At 45.2% G+C, this 16141-nt stretch overlaps 1 protein-coding gene across 24 annotated transcripts in view; it reads left to right on the top strand.

Annotated features, from left to right (window-relative positions):
• Positions 1-138: 138 nt before the first annotated feature.
• Positions 139-16141, top strand: part of SLC37A1 (solute carrier family 37 member 1) — a 49658-nt gene continuing 33655 nt past the window's right edge. For 5 of the 24 annotated variants that reach the window (XR_012838512.1, XR_012838513.1, XR_012838515.1 and 2 more), the window contains exons 1-3: positions 10339-10636; positions 11788-11867; positions 14660-14942. Coding sequence is in view for 20 of the 24 variants with exons in the window: in XM_075772809.1 (XP_075628924.1) it covers positions 14887-14942 (56 nt within the window). In the remaining 4 variants the exon portion in view is untranslated. Of the gene's footprint in view, positions 556-640; positions 746-9399; positions 10637-10676; positions 11174-11787; positions 11868-14643; positions 14943-16141 lie in introns of those variants that run through there. The other 19 variants (XM_075772763.1, XM_075772739.1, XM_075772747.1 and 16 more) reach the window with 19 other exon arrangements.

Here is a 16141-nt window from a genome sequence, read left to right on the forward strand (position 1 = left end):
AACGGCCGGCCCCGCCCCTCACCGTCCCGCCCTCCCGTCTCGCCGCTGAGGAGAAGCGGCGGTAGCTGCGCTGTTTCCGAAAGCGGAGTGCCCCGCCCGCCCTGGGGGCCTCTCGGGCTGCCTGCTGGCTGTCGGCGCGGAAGTCCTGGGAGGGGTGCGGCAACCGGCAAAGGACTGTCGTGTTAATAAACGCTCGGGGGCGTGGGACGCCGGCCGTTCCCTGGCGCTGATCTCCCTTCTGCTTCTTGCGCTTAGCTTTTCCCGACCTGTACGGTTAGTGTCGTGAAGCAGGCTGGTGACATTTAAGATGTGACCTCAGACCCCCTCAGTCTTCTGAGAGCTCCCAGTAGTTTGGCTGATTTGGCCTGTAAACAACATATTCGCTTTTAAAACCGTTCCTGCATCTAGATTTTTTTTTTTCCTGTCAGGTTTAATAATGTTCAGAAATTCCAGTCCATGGATCTGATCTTTTTGTTTATAACTTACGGTTTCAGCCTTATGATGAGTCTCTTTCACCTGCTCAACAGACCAGACGAGTTCCACCTGCACAGCCTGGTGAGTCCCACTGGAGATTCAGCACCCTCCTTTAAACTGGAGCCAGAAGGAATGGCTTTCACCTCCAGTTTCTGAAGTCCCACAGGATTTCCACAGCTGGCTTGATGGTGCGTGTCCGATGGCACAGCTGGAGGCAGAGGACCCACGTGTACTCAAGAGGTGTTGCAGAAACGTGCTTGGGCTGTAACTGGTATGCTTGGGGCACTGTCGTGCTGTTAGTGATTAGGCTCTGCGTTTCGGGGTGCTCTGAAGAGATTCCTCCCTTTTCTATGCAGAATGGTCCATATGGGTAATTCAGGGGTCAGGACAGAGCGGGGGGAAATGTTCTGTCACTGATCGCTGCTGGAGCTTAGGCACTGGAAGTCATCAAACAACTGTGTGATCTGGCGTGGAAAATCCTGTGTTTCTGCACAAATGAATCAAGGGAGTGCAAGTTCTCTCTCCCGTTATTTTTTCGCAATTGCACTAACTGCTGTGGTAACAGGGGCGCTGTGCAGTTCTAAGAGTTACTAATGAGAGAGCAGAACGATGAGTCAGTCAGGTTTTTACATGACTTAAGCATCTTCTGCTTTCACACAGACAACTACTTTTACTTCCACTATTTTGTTTTTCCTCTCCTTTCAGTAATGGTAATTCTTAATGATCTTAATATATAGGAGATTCTCCATATTCTGACTTTTCTGCAAACTCTTCTACTCAGTCAGCCTCAGCAGTGTTCTACCTAACTGATGACAAGTTTAGTCACCTCAGCCAGTCAAGAGCCTCCTGTACTAATATGATTACAGCTAAATCAATGCAGGGAGGTAAGAGGAGGGCTCTCCTTTCTCCAAAGGCCAAGAAGAGAGGAAGGGAGTAGCTCACAAGGAACAGGAGAGAGGATAGTACATCACAGCCACCCTCAGTCCATATTAATCATTATTAATACCCCAAATGGAAAAGACCTGCTTTGTATTCTATGTAGTATTTTTTTTATGTTTCATATATGAGCTGCAGTATTCAAAACCAGTCACTCTTTAAAAAGATCTTATTGGCCTCAATGCAAGGTAGTGCTTTGTTATTCCTTGCAGAGGAAAATGCCCTAAAAACCCACCTTGGCTAAGGGAGTCGATGGTGACAGCATTACGGCTCATGCCCACCTCCTGCAGATGTTGAGGACAGCTTGTCTTGCAGAATGCAAGTGGTACTTGACTCTTCTGCAAAGCAGCAGCTTCACAGTGCTTGCAGGAGCTCGGCAGAACTTGGGGCCAGCCAGTGATACAGGACTCAGACGAACCACCTCACTGTCACTTCGCACAGCAATTTAATGGCTGAGGTTTCATAAGAGGAGCCATGCGAGGATACGCGTGGTGAAGAGCAGTCAGCTAACTAAGCACTGGGCAGAGGAGGTGATGCCTCTGAGGTAGGCAGCAAAAGGAGTGGCAAGTGGTTGGAAAACGTGGTGGAGGTTACCTTAGGTCACCCTAGGTCAAAGCTTCACCGCACAAACCAGAAGAAAAACAGGGTCATCTCTATACAAAGATACACCATATATTCAGATAACTTTCTGAGGTTTTATAGGCAGGAATCTAAATAGCCAGTGTGTATATAATAAATAAATAAATAGTATTTATTTATTAAGATGTGTCACTTATGTTGTATATGTGTCTTTCTGTTTTTCATGCAAAGATGAAAATGAAAGAGAACTATTGCTAAATACCATCATGTTCCTAGCTCATAGGAAGTGTTTGGGCTTCTGAGCTAACACGCAGTTACTAATTTGAGAGTGCTTTCTGTTTGAAACATTTAAAAGCACTGAAACTAAATTTTATTAGCTGGCAGAGCTTTAAGAAGCTATACATTTATTAACTCAAAATTGGTTATTTCTCTTTCCTGCACATCTCCAGCATTTGACTAGGGAAGCCTAATTTGCATAATGGCTCTGCTGTTAATAAGTAACCACAGAGTATGCAAACTACTGCTCCGATTGCTTACCTCTTGCAGAACTGGATATGAGTACATGTTATCTGAAACACAGTCTGCTCACTTCCTCCTTTCTCACTCTTGATGATACCTCAGTTTCTTCTTTCACCTAAGGATGGCTAAATTCTTTTATCTACAATACAGTAATGTCTCTAATTATAAAACTGGTTACTTAGTCTGTGAATGGCAGACTAACTCTAAACAGACACTGCTGCTCAGAGTTGTAAGGGAAAATGTGTTCAGGATGTCTACAGAGGTGCTCCCTGTTAAACTCAATGACAAAAATAACCGGGTATGTTTTTTGGCTTCAAAGTTGACGTAGCCCAGGGGACAGCTGTGACACAGACAGGACGCAGTGACAAGCCATCAGATACAATGCCCTTAATGATCACTTACTCCTCCTGGTCAATGTATTTCTCAGAGTCCTGAAGGAGGAAAGGGTCTGAAGGAGAAACAGTTCACTTTTCTTGGGAAACAGCCACAAACTATTTCTTTATAAAATTTAAACTGCTCTGAACCTAGAAATGGCAGATAGCACAAATGTCTGTATGTTGGGATCACATAGTTTGACCTAAATGAGAGAGGCAGCATTTAAAGTTTTCTATATCAAGAAACTATCTCATATGGATGCATAGAATTAATGGCAAGGAGGATGTATTTTGTAGTTTCTGGTCTTCCAGCTGCATTTGGGTGTTTCAATGTCAGATTAAAGTTAAAGCTTTAAGTATTTTACTGTTGAAACAAGGGCTGCTATCATCCTTACTCTCTTGTTCTTTTTCTGTGAAAAGACCAACATAATACCATAAATATTCTTAAGGTCCTGCTGATCTTGTACATAAATTTCATTTGGCAAACAGCTTGAGAGAGTTAGTGGATGTGCTGATTATCTGCTCTGTTCTTACTGCTGGCTCAGCTGGCAGCTGCTGGCACCGACTGCCAGTCACCCTGGCAGGAGAGGGCAGAAGCTGCCATAGCTGTGAGCTGCCCTGGAGAACCTCCTGGTTTGCAGTTTGAGTAGAAGCCCCATAGGGACAAAGAGCTCCAGAGCAACAGCTCCCGCCGTTGCTGCCGGAGGTGCTTACAAACCAGGAAAGACAGTGACACAAAAAGCAAAAGGCTGCCAGGCACAGGACCCCGTAAGGCACCTCCAGATTTGTAGGTCCTCACTTTAAATTTAGCCAGAGAGCTCCTCTGTAGGGAGGAATGGCCAAAAGGCACTTTTAGAGCTTGATATGCTCCTGGCTCTCATTGGACTTTACCCTGTGTTAGGAGTGGGGAGACTTTTGGCAGTGCAGAGTTTTTGCAGGGAAAATGCTGCTGTGCCAGGTTGGGCCTCGGGGGCTCCTTCCAGCACTGACCAAGCTCTGAAAACACATTGCACAATGAATGTTAGAAACAGCAGTACCGCTTGTTCACCTCTACATTGCAATCAGTGTCTCCCTTCAAAAGGGTGCTAAAAATACAGCAGGGTGCACACATTACCTCTGATGTGGTAAAGGTGGCACGCTTCTTAATTCACATTAGGTGCATTTTGGCATTCCTGCCCTCTAGGAGCTCTGTCCTGCCACGCATTCTTCTCCCAGGGACAATGCCTCTGTGAACCAGCTTTTCTCTACCCTGGCAGTGATATGGCCCTAGGGAGCCTCCTTTTCAAATTCTGCCATCAAAATTAATAGGGAGAGTGGAGGTCATTTGCCTGATTCACAGGTTGGTTTCCTTACTTCGCATACTGGTCAGTCATTACTGACAGAGCTGGTTACTTCATGAGGGCCAGTTCTTGGGCCAAGTCAGTTTGAATTTTGCTCTGGGCTAAATTAGAGATGCAAATGACCATTTATTGCTTTTGGTAGGGCAGACCTGGGCAAGCTTATAGCTTTTGAAAGGAACTTAAAGAACAGAAATCTGTAGGGAAATATTTTGTTATCTCTTAGAATATAACAATTTACAACTTTGTCCTTATAAAAGCTAAAACCACAGCCTAGGGTACTGCATGGTCAGTATCAGATCCTAGCAAAGTGTAAACTGGAGTTGTCAGGAAAAACTTAATGAAATCAGCTCTCTTCCTCCTGAAATTTAAATATAAACCAGGTTGATTTCATCAACCTTTTGGAGGAAAACTGTGGGATTAGGGAATTAAAATAATATCTAAAGAGGAGTTTCTTGTTTGAGCGTATACATTTCAGGTCTTTTTATTATTCTGCAATATATACTACCATACACACTTAAAGAATTCAAAATACTTTCTTAGATTATGGGAGCAAACAGTGGGAAAAGTGGAATTTACTGTCACTAACTTCCATATATTAGGTTTTTTCCCTCCAATTCAGAAAGAAGCCAGATTCTGAAATGTCAAAATGCTTTGCAAAATAGGAACTTCTCTCTGCATGGCTCTTTTTAAGCCCTTTACAGGCAAAATGAAAGCTGCTTAGTATGTTTGTATGCCAAGTAAAGATAACCTCTTTTTGTCCTCATAACCAAGCCAGAAAAACAAGTAAATGACCTTTCTAGCCACTCAGTTTACAAGTGCCTCTTCCAAGTACAATTAACATTGGGATATCCTGAAGGCGGGATGATTAGGGAAGAAAAGTTCATATGAAGGCCATTCTTGAAATACTGGTAATACTTTTTTGCATCTTGGCTAAATATTACCTTTCCATTCCCTCCTGCAAATTATCCACGGGAAAGCATTCTGCTGTATTTATACCCTGCCTTCCATTTATCTGGCCTTACTGTTCATTTTGAAGTCCAGAGTACATTCCATTCTTCAGACATATGGGAAAATTGTCAAGTTTTTCTTTCACATAAGGGGTCTCCTTTTCCACTAAAGTGCAATAGGGACATATACGGATCACTTCTATTCCATTTAGGAAATTGTTAGTCATGTCTTTTCTCAAGACTTTTATGACAGTCAGTGTTACTACTGCTACCAAGAAAGCAGTTGGCATTCATGAGATAAAAAAGTATCTTATGGTTAGTATGTGGATAAAGCAGTCTTAATATTACATTTTTCTCTACTTCTCTCTGGAAGTAGAAACAAAACCCCAAACCTAAGCTGCTTTATTTAGGCACAGCTTGTAATGACATAAAGCTAAAGGAGCCAAATCCTTTTGTCCATACCATCTGAAGTCCTAACCTGGTAACTCAGAATGAATTCAGTGGAGAAGAATGAACCGATTGAGGTAGATGGGACTAATTTGCTGCCTCCTCATTCCTGTCAGTTTGAATACCTTCGTACTTCATCTTCTGATACATGACTTGCAAGGCAATTGCTTTAGTGTAAGCACTCTGTTCTGGTCTGCTTTCTTTTTTACCATGGTATTTGTAACTGTTCTGGTAGTTGATTTCTAGTAAAATATGCCTCATTCCTCCCTTGTCATATAACTACCTTCCAGTGATCAAGTTTGCAAGCATGGAGAAATGAAATCTATCAGTAGTCTACCAGCCTATTTCAATCTATTTACTCCTCAGCAATTGTTTCTGTAGCCTCTTCTTGCACTTCAGCTCAGCTCTCAAGGCAATTTAAGAGTAGAAATAAGGGCAAAGTAACAAGAGAAACTCTCCCATTTCCCATTAAATTCTTCAAGATAAGTTCCTCAAAATAGTTGTTCTTCTTTTGTAATGAAAGATGGTCTATATATTGTTTTACAGATGCCATTTATAATAATACAGCTTGGTTGTGTTTGGTTTGGTTTTTTTTTTAAAAATCTGTGTTCTCAGTACATTCTTCTTCACTTTTCTGAGAGCAAGTGGCTGAAGGTACAGGAGCTGATCTGGGTCTCTAACCAGGGAACCCCCATCCTAGCTGCGGGGGCTGCTGGGCCCTGCGGCAACAGGTCATGTGCTCTGCCCAGGACTCCCTCCAGTAGATCCTACCCAACAGACACCACTGCTGCTATAACCGCCTTTTTTTACAGATCTTTCTTTAGATGGCACGAGGTGATTTAACAGTCCCAGTCACCACCCCTGGGATGAGTCAGAGTAGCGAGCATACTGTCAGCACCACTGATGTCATTTTTCTGAATGCAACAGGAGACTGATAGGCAACTCATAGGGTTCAAATAAATGCTATTATTCCTAAGTGTTTCCTGCAGTTATAGCAATATCTATGTCTATGTCGGAGACCTGGAGGCAGTTTTACTGCTCACCCCCGCCACCCCCCCCCCCCAGTGTTCTACTTGCTATAGGTTTTTTTCTTCATAAGTATCCTGTAGTACTCAGGTACCATCCTGCTCTGGCTGGGGAAAAGGCTGTGCGGGCACAGTGGTCTTGTCCACTGGTCTCTTTTCCTAAAGCCACCAACTGGTGATGCTCACTAGCTTTCTGGCAAGCTAGATGCGATGAAAGTACCAGTCTGGAAACTATGTAATCATATTAGTGTGGCGCTGTGCCGGTGCTAAAATTTCTCATCAACAGGCAGGACGTAGTGTGCTTACTGAGCCAGACTGCTTCCAGGCTACAGCTGGCTTACCTCCAGCCCGGTCTGACTATGGCCGCAGCAGGGTGTACCTGTCTACTCCCAGCCATACAGGCACTTCCTTCACACAAAGCCCCTTACTTTTTTTCGCTCTTTTGGATATATTTTTTTTTGTCTGCCAAAGCTCGATGGCAGATTATATTTGGATTGCACCCAGTGTTGATGTGAATTGCTTATATAATATCCCAGCTGCTCTGTTGGGAAAACAAAGCATGTAAAACTAATAAAGGCAACTAAAAGCTGTGATTATATCAGTCCTGAGAATCCTGCTACTTGTGTGGAGTAACGTCTAAGTAAATATCAAATTTTATATAGGAAAATACTATTTAACAACCCATTATTATGTAAAGAAGTTATAAACTTTTCTGATCCCCTAAGACAAAGAGATCACTCAGTGGCTAAACAGATTAGACTTTTCCATCTGTGCAATTATGAATCATAAAATAAGCTTGTGCAATTTACTGGAAAGAAAATAAATGCATTAATCAGCTAAAGGATGCAACAGTCTGCATTCAGACCTCTGTTCAGCCCATATCACCTATTCAGCAAAGGAAAGACTATGCTGACATCCGCTGACTTAAGAGTGTTTTAAGTCAGGACTTGAGGAGTTAAGAGCACCACTCTTGTTCAGTGGAAGTAAAATTTAACTGTCAACCAGGAAATTAGATTATCTTCTCTGAGAGAAGTGCCAGCAGAAGCATACGTAAGCATGTCAACTCATACATCTTTATTTCTGTTTGGTTTTGCAGACAAGAACACGCCCTTTTCTATTTCCTCTAGCATGAACATTGCCGGAGGCTTAGAAAGCCAAGCTGCTGCCATGCTTGCTACCCAATAAAACCATTTAGTGGACCGTATCCTTCATTTGTATTTCCTTCTAGAAAGGAAGTGGCAAAACATCCTCTCTGTTGTTCTCTGTGAGGCTCTAGATTACATATGTTATTTTAAATAATGGGGTTTGGTGTTCTGTTTTTCAACCATTTACTCCTGGCTGTAGACCTCCTTTTCTCTCTGACGGACCTCTGGCCCTCCTGTGATACTGCACCCCAGCAGGCTGTTGTGCAACCAGCAGCACAAGCTCATGCTGCTCCTTTTCTTACTTATTTGATGGCTTCTGGCAACTGTAGCTGGTGGTGACCAGCACTGGCACAGCAGAGAGCAGATGTGCCAAGTGTGGCAGCCAGGAGGTTTCAGTGATGTTAGAGGAATGGAATATGGAGGGACCTTTATTTTAATGGGAGATAGTTTCTGCTTTAAATAGGAAAAATATAGGTTTTTGTGGCTGTTGGGCTCATGCTTTTTGCAAGTTGCTTGTAACTGAAGAGAGAAAGATAAGAAAGGTTAAATTATTTAAGGAAATTAAAAAGGATCAAGCCAAAATAAAAAAAAAATGAGGATCCTGCATGATGGTGATAGTAGTGATAATTTGGGATGGCTAATCATGTATACAGACAAATGCCTTGTGATGGGTCTGACCTTTTCTGCTGTAAAGAGACAAAGCTTCATTTTTCTATGTGCCTGTGCCAGTCAGAGTAGATGGTGCCTGAGTGCCTTCCCGTGCTGGTGCAAAAGTGCAGCGACATGATTCATGCAAATCTCTTTTCCTAGAAAAGCACTCCCCATCTAGTTTTTGTCTCTGCTAAGTGGTTATTACAACAGAAATGAACAAACATCAACAAACATAGATGCTCTGCTCTGGCTGTAACTACCCCATCTATATCTGCTGTTAGCGTGTGCTTTGCCAGCCCAGAGAACAAATGCCCTCTCCGTAAGACAATGGCATTGCCATGATGCGCCTGCTCAGAAGAATAAAGAGGCTTGAAGTATTTCCTTGTCCGGTTCATGCCCCATTATGCGGTGGACAGCAAATGTGGATAGCTAAAGCAGCTCTGGACATGCCTGTTTACGCTCTACCTCCCAAGTGTTAAGAGTTGGCTAAACTTAGTCCTGCTGCCCAGGGCATCAGCCACTTCAGCTGAGCTGGTGAGGGTTTGGGGAAATGATTTTTCTTTCAGATTCACAAGGGGCATGGGACTGCACTGTCAAAAAGCAACTACGCAGTGTCCTCTCCCCAGACACTGGATGAAATCGTGGATTGTCTTACACTGCGTGATGGTTCTGTAAAAGCTCTACTAATGCGAGACCTTTTGATGCTGAGTAGCAGCTTTTGCTTTTATCTGTGAACCAAAATCGCCTCCTTAGAAGATAAGACTGATGCTAATCAAGCGCAGTGCATTAGCTTTTTAAGTAGAAACTCTGTAACATTTGAGGAGCTGAAGACTTTTTTTTTTTTTAACCTCTGATTCACTACTTACAAATCTCAGCTAGAAGGATGTGAGCCTGAGTGGGAGTCAACATCTGCCGGTGACAAGCGTAACAGCAGCAGGTTGTGGAACACCCATCTGCCTTGCACTGGTCTGGGTGCGGCTCCGGGTCCCTGGTTATTTTAAGGGCTTGTTTATTGACTGGGTGGAACCAAAGGGAAGATGCCACCAGGATCATGGAGCAGAGCCAAGCACCGCGTCTAAGTGTTTGAAATGTGAGGCCTAAGTAATACCACACTGGGAGTCAAAGAGTTTCTTTTATTGGTATTAGCGGCACAGGCAGCGCAAGACGACAGGGCAGAGACAAAACAGAACAACATTTTAGTGAGTGCCTTAAGTGGGTTGCTTGTGCCAGGCAGGCGATTGCTCTACAAGGGGCAAACAGTTATAAATTAAAACCTGCACAAGGTAAATGTTAACAGCTATTCAGTTTTGGATGAAATAAACAGCGTAAGGTTATCCACACAGGTGAGGCAGTCATGATAAAGAAATATACCTGCAGCTGGAAGTACACATTTATATAAATAACTAAGCGTTGAAATATATATGGTTGCTGAAAATGAAAAAGCACTGCAGGATCAGGAAACCAGAAGGCAAATAAATATTTATTAAAGAAGCAGCACCGAATTTCTCTGTCAGTTTTCAGATGATAGTGCGCGATTTCTTAACATTTGCAGTTTGGCACCAGGAATACCATCGCGTATTTCAGACGAGCAGCCGACAGCGCTGCGGTGAAGCACCACCGCACCCCCACCCGGGCCGGGGCCGGCTGCCTGCCTCCCCGGAGATCGCGTCGGGCCGTCTCTGGGCCGCCACTCTGAAGCGGGAGAGGCAGCCGGGGTGACAGGTGGGTCGGCGGGGACGGCGGCGGCACCGGCTCAATGAGCGGCTTTTCTCTCTCCGGCGGGCTGGGGGTGGTGCCCCGCCGAGGAGCCGCCGCCGCCCCCTCAGCCCCGCGGCGGCGAGGGCCGGGGAGCCGCGGAGGCCGGGCCGGGGGCAGCGGTTCCTCTCGCAGGCTTCGCCGGCCGCTACAGAGGCGGCCCGGAGCCTCCGCGGGTCGCGCTGCTGGCACAGACTAGCCCACGGCGCGATTCTTACCGGCCGCCGTGGCACAGCCCGCCCCGCCGCCGCAGGGCGCCCTCCTCCTCCTCCTCCTCCACGGCGCAGTGGGGAGGGGCCCGGGCAGACCGGTCCCGCCGCCAGCTCCCGCGGCCGGGCGGCGATCCGCAGCCGCGCCCGGCCGCTCAACTCCGCTCGGCTCGGCGCAGGCCAGGCAGGAAGCAGGAAGCTACCGGCGGCGGGAGGGCGACAGCAGCGACAGCGGGTAGGTTCGGCGGGTGGGGGGTGGCCGTGCACCTGCCGTTCCCGCGGCGGGGGCGGAGCGGGGGCGTCGCCGCCGCTTTCCGCGTGTGCGGCGGCCCCTTCCCCTGCGGGACTGCTCGGGGGTGGCGATCGAGCGGGGGATATCCCGGGCGCGGCGGCGCCGGCTCTCTGCTGGAGGCGTTGGGAAGGCGGCTGCAGTGCTGCCGGGGCTCAGGCGCTCACCTCCCCGGCCACCACCGCCCCCGGCTCCCCATTTTCTTTCCTTCCCCTTTTGTCTTGCTTTCCTCATTTTATGTCTTCGAGGCTGGGCTTGCTGTGAGACCTTCCTCCTCCGCCCCAGCCGGCGGGGTCAGGCCCCGGACTCGGGGATGATTGTTTTGGGGGCACCCTTAGGTTTCGTTGGTAGCGGAGGGACTAGCCGTACGCTTGTAGTCCTGAGGGTGCGCGGCTGGAGGCAGGATCCCGCCAGGCGGCTGTAACCCTGAGGCAGAGACCAGCCCTCGGTGGGTATTGACCTGCCGTGAAACGTCCCCGTGGGGTACGAGTGGGGGCTCCCGGAGGCCACAGCACCTCGTACCGCTGGGGAAGGCCCGCCCAAGGGGCAGGCATGTGCTTGTTGCCTTCCTCCTGGCCTGGCCCCGCGGGGTGAGAGTGTGCTGTCCTCGGCCTGGCTCGACTTTTAGGGAGGCTGGACGGCTGCCCTGGCTTCCGCTGGATCCTCTGGTGTTGCGGGAGTCCCTGGCGGGGCGCAGGTGGTAGCGCGGGGTCCCGGGGTGGATTCACTTGTCCCCTGTTGTTACGCTGGGATTAAGTGTTTTCTGCTTTCTGTATTAAACAGAAGGACTGAGGCCATTTAAGGTTCAAAGCTGATGGATTTGGCAGTTCATGGCTCAGGTGCAGAGCTGCTGGGTATTAAGCACAATTTGCATTTGATCTGTATGTGTCTAAAGGTTTTTTGAGCCCTTAAGGATGCCCTGACGAGGACTTGAGTTACCCGTTGTCTCTGCATGCACAGAATTAATGTCTGCCCTCCGGGGGGAACTGTGCGTGAGGGGCCGGGGCCAGGCAGGGGCTGCAGCACAGCTGAGCCAAGGTTTGCAGTGTTTGCGGTGATAAAGGCCAGTCGAGAGTGACTGTGTTTTCCCGAAACAGGGAGGGAGCTATGTTTCAGCCAATGCAGCAAGAAGCCTGAAGAACCAGTACAAAGTTTGGAAGGTAAATATGGATTCAGAGTAAGTACCAGAATATTGCTTTATACCTTGTGGTAGGTACAACGAGGAGGAAGTGAAAGTATTTGTTTTGACTGTCAGGTAAAATAGTTGCTGAAAATGAAAGAACGTAAAATCGGTTTGAGTGATTGAATTGGAGTTTGTCCTTGGGCTTCATTAGTAAAATGGAAATGTAAAAGATGTATTGGTAAACTACCAGTTATGTGTTTGTAGTCTGAAGAATAGCTTCATTTTAAAATCTGGTTTAATCTACAGCAGGATGTGATCTTTATAACCTGTTAACACAAGTTTTATTGCCAGAAGTTTCTTTGCTTTTGTGGAGGAAGTTGTGTTTGTTTATTAAAAGCACGTGAGTGTCAGAGGAACTTAGGGATATATGGGGACAGAGATCAGTTGTTGACAAGTAAATGAGAACTTAGATGTCTCTGCCTGCAGTAAATAAAATGAAATCAGCCCCTGTCAAATAGAGTTAGGGTGCAGTTCTCTAAATGCCGCTGATACTCCAGTCGTCTTTGCTAGGGCCTTGTGACTCGATTTATGGCAGGGATACACTGTTAGGAGGTGGCGTGAGTATGATCTGTGCACCTGCTGCACAGATGTGCAGCCTTGTGTGACGCTTAGTGTTGAAACCTTTTGTAAGATGTGTGAAGTCTTTTTCTGTTTACACTAAAGCCGTTCAATAGTAACCTGTTAAACAATTACTTTTCTATGATGAGAATTGCCTTGTTCCATTATATTTTAAGGGAACTGTTTAAAGATGTTTATCACCTCAGATTTTTGTTCTTTGCTGGCCTCTGTTTTTTCCCAGTAGGTATTTCTGTCACCTTACTTAGTGTGGTCAGTTAAATAATAGTTTCGGTGTTTGCTGTAACTGTGAGAGAGGGGAAATAGGGTTTGAGATCACCCTGAAATAGATCTGTTACTACTGGAAGAAAAATTCACTCCTACTGCCCACCTCTTCTTCTTCTTCTTCTTCTTACCTTTCTTCTGCTGCTGCAGCTATCCACAGCTCTTTTCAACCAAACAAAAAATTACTGACAAGCAGTTGTTAGTTTGAAATTGGAGTTCAGCTGACTTAACTAGCCAGCCGAGGCTGTAAGGGGTAGTCCCACCTGTAGCCTCTGCCTTTATGCTCCTGCTGCTTTGGATTCATCCTACACAGCGGTTTTGTGGCCACAGAGTGAGTTAATATTCTCTATTGGATCAGTTGTTTTTCAGGGCAGGCTTTCTGATGTATTAGCCACCTGAACCATCACTGTATGGGAAGGAGGTGGAACATGTCAAACGAGATTAGCAAGTCAATTCACTTTTAGGGGAGGGAGGTGTCAAGCTGAACCAGGACACTGGAAAAAGTAAAGGTGTGACAAAAATGTGTAAGCATAAAGGAGCTGACCCTTAATCTTTTGTTGAGATACTCTGTTAGGTGAAGAGGTGGTAGTTTTTCTCCTTTCCTGGGGAAAAAGCCTATGTGGATAGTGAAGCTCGCAAGTTGCCACCTTTGACACAGCAGGTACTCTTTGGTGTTGTCATGCAACTGGCTGAGGAGGAGTAGTTTTGATTTGTGTAGTAAAATGGGGCAATAAAGATGAGAGAGGCTCACACCTTTGCCTGCCCTGTGGCAGCCTCTAAAATTCCAGGCAAAGAACAAAACCTTGGTCTTGGCAGGTGTGTTTTCTTCAAAGGAGATTTTGCTTTAGCACGCATCCCATCGTTTACCAGGAGAGCTAGTCCTGTATCCTACCAGCTTCCCGTCAGGAGCGCGGCAGCAGCTGGTGCTGGTGTTAACCCCGCTGACTGGGCTGCCGGGAGGGTAGAAGTTTTGTTGCAGACCCTGGTGTGTTATTTGGCATCCTGCTGGGGTGGCTCTGCTGTTAGCACACAGGGAGGCTTGGCTTGCACGCATGAGTTGCGGTCACACCTTTTGCCTACAGTGCCTTTTGTCATGTTACTCAACAGCTGGCTCAGACTTGCCGCGAAATAACAGTGCAGCTAGTTCCTGTTGCAGTACCTGTAATAAAGGGTGCTGTGCATCTTTTTCTGTTGAGGGGCTTCGGCCCAAATTTGAACAAACAGGAGGAACTCTACAAGATTTTAAACCAAACTGAATTAATGCTGCCACAGTCTCACTCTTCCCTGCATGTCATGTACGCACGTAAGTCTGCCTTCTCCCTTGTGCTGGGTGAGCTGGTGTTGGGAGCTCAAGTGGTGAAAATACTTTTTTTCTTTTTTTTAACCTTTTCCAAGTTTTCTGATGATGCGATGCTTTGTGCAGCACTGATACTGGGACAGGGAAATCAGTCTGAAAGAGGGAGTGCTGGTCAAGTTTTGCTGGCAGCATTGTTCAGCAGCACCCACTCTCAAGCTGGAGGAGTCTCTGTTCTGGGCTGAAAATGCTACAGTCGTTTTTGAACAAATTTCAACCTCAGTAATGTTTCTGACGTGTTAAAGTAGACCTTTGTAAGGTGGGGTGTTACCTATTTCTAGTCTTTCTGGGACAAAAGCAGAGTGTTTTGATGTCAGATGGCTTTGGATCGTGTTCTAACTGCATCTTTCCCTTGTGTCCCCACTGCTTTATGCTATGCTGACTTCTCAAAATAGATTATACATGATAAAATTCAGAAAAGGCTGTGATTTATATCAGCTTAAAGTTCTCCATTAAGTTTTTGATGTCTAGAAGGTTAGTTATGGTAATTACTTGTCTCTGAAATCAATAATTGCTGATTTAAACATTATGATTAGAAAATATTACAGTAACTCAATAAGAATATTTACTTGCCAGCTTCTCTTATTTGAAGATCAGCAATTAGCAAAGGCAGAGTGAAGAATTTGCCACGTCGTGACTGAAGGTATAAAAAAAAAAAACCTACAGGGAGATCAACTCAGCAGCATATCTTCCACGTTTGTTAACAGCTTACCATTGCATGGCTTTGGGAGGACCTTTGTTAAGCATTCTGAAGAACAGCTAACGTCATCACAAGTACATAATTGCATCGCCTAAAATTTAATACCAGCTGTAGAGTAGATGGCTCGGCTTCCTCCTGGGATTCACTTCATCACTTCATTTTCACGAGATCAGTGGTAAGTCTCGAAGTATGGTGGTGATCTTTGTTTTGGACAATGTGAGTTTGTATCTGGGGAAGATGATACTGTTGCTTTGCTCTATTTTTGCTTTTTCATTGCTTAAAATACAGCAAGAAAATATAGTCAGTTGTATAACAAATAAATATTGCTGACACTTAAATATTACTGACATTTAAAAAGTGAGATACTTTGGGGGAACCCAGACAGACCCTTACTAGTCAAGTGTGCTAGAGAATAAAGCCTTTTGTCCTTTTCTTTGCAAGGTGTGTATTTGAAGGGATAAATTTTGGACTTTTGTTTTCAAACTCTTGGGTGGGAGGGGTGCTCAAGCTTAGCTTTCTCTTAACCAGAAGTGTATTTTCTCCCCCGTAACTCGATGTGTAGTATAGACTTGTAGAATTACAGTTTTAATTCTTGCTACTGTAATATTAAAACAACCAAGCAAAAAATAAATCAACAAAAAAACCTCAAAACAAAATGAAAAACTCTTTGCTTTAGGAAAACTAATCCTGGAAGTTGGATGGCATCAGTTCTTGTGCTTTTTGAGATAGAATACTGAGTCAATTGTGTATGAATAACAAAAAAATAACAAATGAAAGACCAAGGACTTCCCATTTGAGTAATTTTATCACATGCTTTCTCTAGTAGAGCAGCATCACTTGTGAGGATGTTTTCAGTTACGGGGGTGAATAACTCAACTCGTGGGATAACTCAGTCTTTTTTTTTCTTTTTTTTTTTTTTTTTTAATGTCTTTGTGAATATGCCAGAACTATAAACCAAGACCCTTTATAAGGCAGAAAATGATTGAAAAAGGTTAATTAAAAATTAGGGACCATAGTAGGCTGTGTGATATTAGATATAATATGTACCTTTATTTACAGATGTTAATTTTAAGATCAAGGCTAGAAGGAGCCAGTAGATACACTCTGATCTCTGTGTACTGTTAAAAGCACCAATCCACAAAATGCTCTCCTTCTTAAACAAGCGTGCTGTAAGTAGTGAGAGGGAGTTTAAGATGCCTTTTTAATTTAGATGAACTGCAGAGAAGGACCCAAGGATGCCAGTGAGGTGCAAGGGAAAATTCCTTCCCAATCCCAAAGCTGGTTATTTACATTCATGTGCTCCAGCTGACAGTACCCACAGTCAGGGTCAGTCCCCTCGTCCATCTCTAGAAATGGCTGATTTCTGTTGTTACA

Source organism: Balearica regulorum, chromosome 1, assembly GCF_011004875.1.
Source record: "Balearica regulorum gibbericeps isolate bBalReg1 chromosome 1, bBalReg1.pri, whole genome shotgun sequence".
Lineage (NCBI taxonomy): Eukaryota > Metazoa > Chordata > Aves > Gruiformes > Gruidae > Balearica > Balearica regulorum.